The 2822-nt window shown below is 31.1% G+C and overlaps 1 protein-coding gene across 1 annotated transcript; it reads right to left on the bottom strand.

The window, feature by feature from the left end:
• Positions 1 to 1271: 1271 nt before the first annotated feature.
• LOC128394891 (uncharacterized protein F54H12.2-like) lies at positions 1272 to 2592 on the bottom strand. The gene is made up of 2 exons (XM_053355263.1): positions 2457 to 2592; positions 1272 to 2314 (listed from the first exon to the last, which is right to left on the bottom strand). The coding sequence occupies exons 1-2, from the start codon at positions 2590 to 2592 to the stop codon at positions 1272 to 1274; spliced, it is 1179 nt and encodes a 392-aa protein (XP_053211238.1).
• Positions 2593 to 2822: the final 230 nt, after the last annotated feature.

The following is a 2822-nucleotide window of genomic DNA, read 5'->3' as shown; positions in this document are numbered from 1 at the left end:
TTCTTGATGAGAATAAAGTGATTTTCCAGATGAAAAATAGTTCCGTAAAAATGGATAAACCAATAGCCGTGGGATTCACCGTGCTTGAAATAGCAAAACTGAAAATGTACCAATTACATTATGGAGAGTTCAAACCTTACTTCAAAGATAATATTAAATTATTATATACTGACACCGATAGTTTAATCTATCATATTAACACAAACAATATAGATGAGGATCTCAAGAACTTGTCTCAACTCATGGATTTCTCCAATTACCCCCAGTCACATCATCTTTTCTCTAATGAGAATAAGAAAAAAATTGGATTCATCAAAAATGAAATTGCTGGTGATGAAATTGTTGAGTTTCTTGGTATAAAACCAAAACTTTATACCATTAAGACACTGTCTGACGTTAAAAAACGAGCCAAAGGAGTCCCAAGAGTTTCACTGAAAAAGATAAATTTTGACGATTATAAAGACTGTTTATTTCAAGAATCAACTGAAAGAGGGACAGCTTCTAGAATTCAGTCAACGAACCATAATATTCAAGTTGTTAACCAATCAAAACTTATGATAACCCCCTTCGAAGATAAAAGATATTACCTTGATAAAATTAACTCTGTACCATATGGTCATTACAAAATTGTAAATAATCTCGTTTAATCAAAAATTTAATAATTTTGTTCATCATTAATATTTGTTCAAAAAAATTTATTGTTAATCATTTTGATAATTCAAAAAATTAAATATTTTTTCAGTACATGAAACAATTTTGTCTCATTATTAATATGTTCACAACCGCGAAATAACTTGTAAAAGTCATTTAGATCATAAACTGAAATTACAAATAGAAGACAGAAAAATCCACAAGCAACTGATAAGTTACCTTGATATTTATTAGGATTGAATAGATAGTAATCAGATATTTTCTCAATAAATGTAAGTATTAACCCTTGAGGTTTCCTTCCGAATGAATCAAAATAATGGACTATTTAATTCGTATCGAGATACATTGCGACCCAATGACTTCCCTCTTTATAACTTTCATCTAAATTGATTATAATTGCTTTATCTTTACTGAGAATTGTTGGTAATCGATCGATCGGGAAAACACCAGCAAACCAGGGAACATCAGTAAGTAATTCAATTATATCTTTTGTAGTTAACATTTTTAATAATCCAAATTTACGTTACGGTCTTTATCAATTGTAATTAGATTATCGAATTGAGCAAAAACGATAACCTTGAGTGATTGTTTCAATCTATCACTGAATTTAATGTCAAGTCTTATATTACCTCTTTAATCAGAGATAATGTCCCATTCTCAGCACCAATTGATCCATCAGGTGAGAGATCAAATGCAAATAAAGTAGATGATTTACCATATTCATCATATGTAATATTAAGTTGTGGGATACCTTCATCTTGTCCGAAGAATCGGTATAAATTGATAAATTCTCTCATATAATAATTTGAACTGAAATTAGGTGAGTACGGAATTGATGGAATCATATTCCCATCAACATTAAGTGAAATGTAATTCGTATTGAAATGTTTAAATTCAAACGGATCAAGGTAGATGCTTTCCTCTTGAGCAGCATCTTTAACTAAACCTACAAGTATTCTACGAGGTAAAACACCATGATATACATTTTCGATTGATGCAGATGATTGACCAGACGGAATTGAGAAAACTCTAGTATCGTTCCTTGTTATGAAATACTTTGCAGGACCTTTTTCAAGACCTGCAATTATACTTTTTTGAGCTTCAGGGAATAATTTAACACGTTTAATGTGTAAAGAAAATTTCTCAAATTTGATCTCATACTTAGCTGTATCAGCTACATCATACTTGATTAATGAAAATCCATCAGGACTCTTAGTGAATCTAAATGTTAATGGAACTCCGTTAATTAAAAGTTTATCCTGTTCACATAATGGAGAATGTAAACGAAAATACAAGTCAAAAGATGATCGTAAATTAGTTTCAGACACTTGGAATCCGGAATCCATTGGGTTGGGAAATCGGAAAAAACAATCTTCAAAGTAAGATTGGTAATGGTATGTATTATTGGCTTGCACAGTATTAACTGAGCCAAGAGATAAGTCCACTTGTTCAAATAACGAATTACCAAAATTAGTAACAGCTTTAACTTTATTTGCTTCTGTAAGTACTGCACCAGCAACTGTTTTAACACTAAGATGAATATGCAGCATTGTACATGCCAAATCTGTAAAATCTTCACTTGCTGGAACATTAATTTCATAAAAATTACTAGATTCAAGACTTGCATTAGGACGGTACTCAACTTCATAACTACTTTCAATTGCTGTTTGTGTTGGTGGGATTGAAAAACTTGTAATTCAGATTTGCTTGCAGGCATAGATGATTCATGTAAGTACTCCATTATGTGAATATATCACGTTTCTTTTTCTTGATAATTTTAACTTTCCGTTTTCTCTTTCTTATACCACTACCGGTTTGATCAACTAAGTCACTTAATTTACTCAAACCTTGTTTTGCTGCATTTCTTAAACCCTGTTTACCGTGAGCCTTAAATGAAGATTTAAAGTCACTTCCAGCAAGATAATCAGCACCAACATTCATACCGGTTCTTACTAGATGTTTAGTTAGAAATTTTAATATTGGGATTCCATAACGTGCAAAACTGATCCTATTCCGTATCCTCTCTGATATGGTTGACCTCTAAAGACAGAAATATCAGATATTCCATATCCAGCTTGATGCTGGAAATGATGACTGAAATCACTATCACACGGACAATATATTTTTCGATTCATTTTTATTTTAATTAATTTATATTCTTTTCTTAAACA

Source organism: Panonychus citri, unplaced genomic scaffold (assembly GCF_014898815.1).
Source record: "Panonychus citri isolate SS breed McGregor unplaced genomic scaffold, ASM1489881v1 Contig00140, whole genome shotgun sequence".
Classification (NCBI taxonomy): domain Eukaryota; kingdom Metazoa; phylum Arthropoda; class Arachnida; order Trombidiformes; family Tetranychidae; genus Panonychus; species Panonychus citri.
Note: the sequence above shows the minus strand (reverse complement) of the source record. Positions and strands in the feature narration are given on the sequence as shown.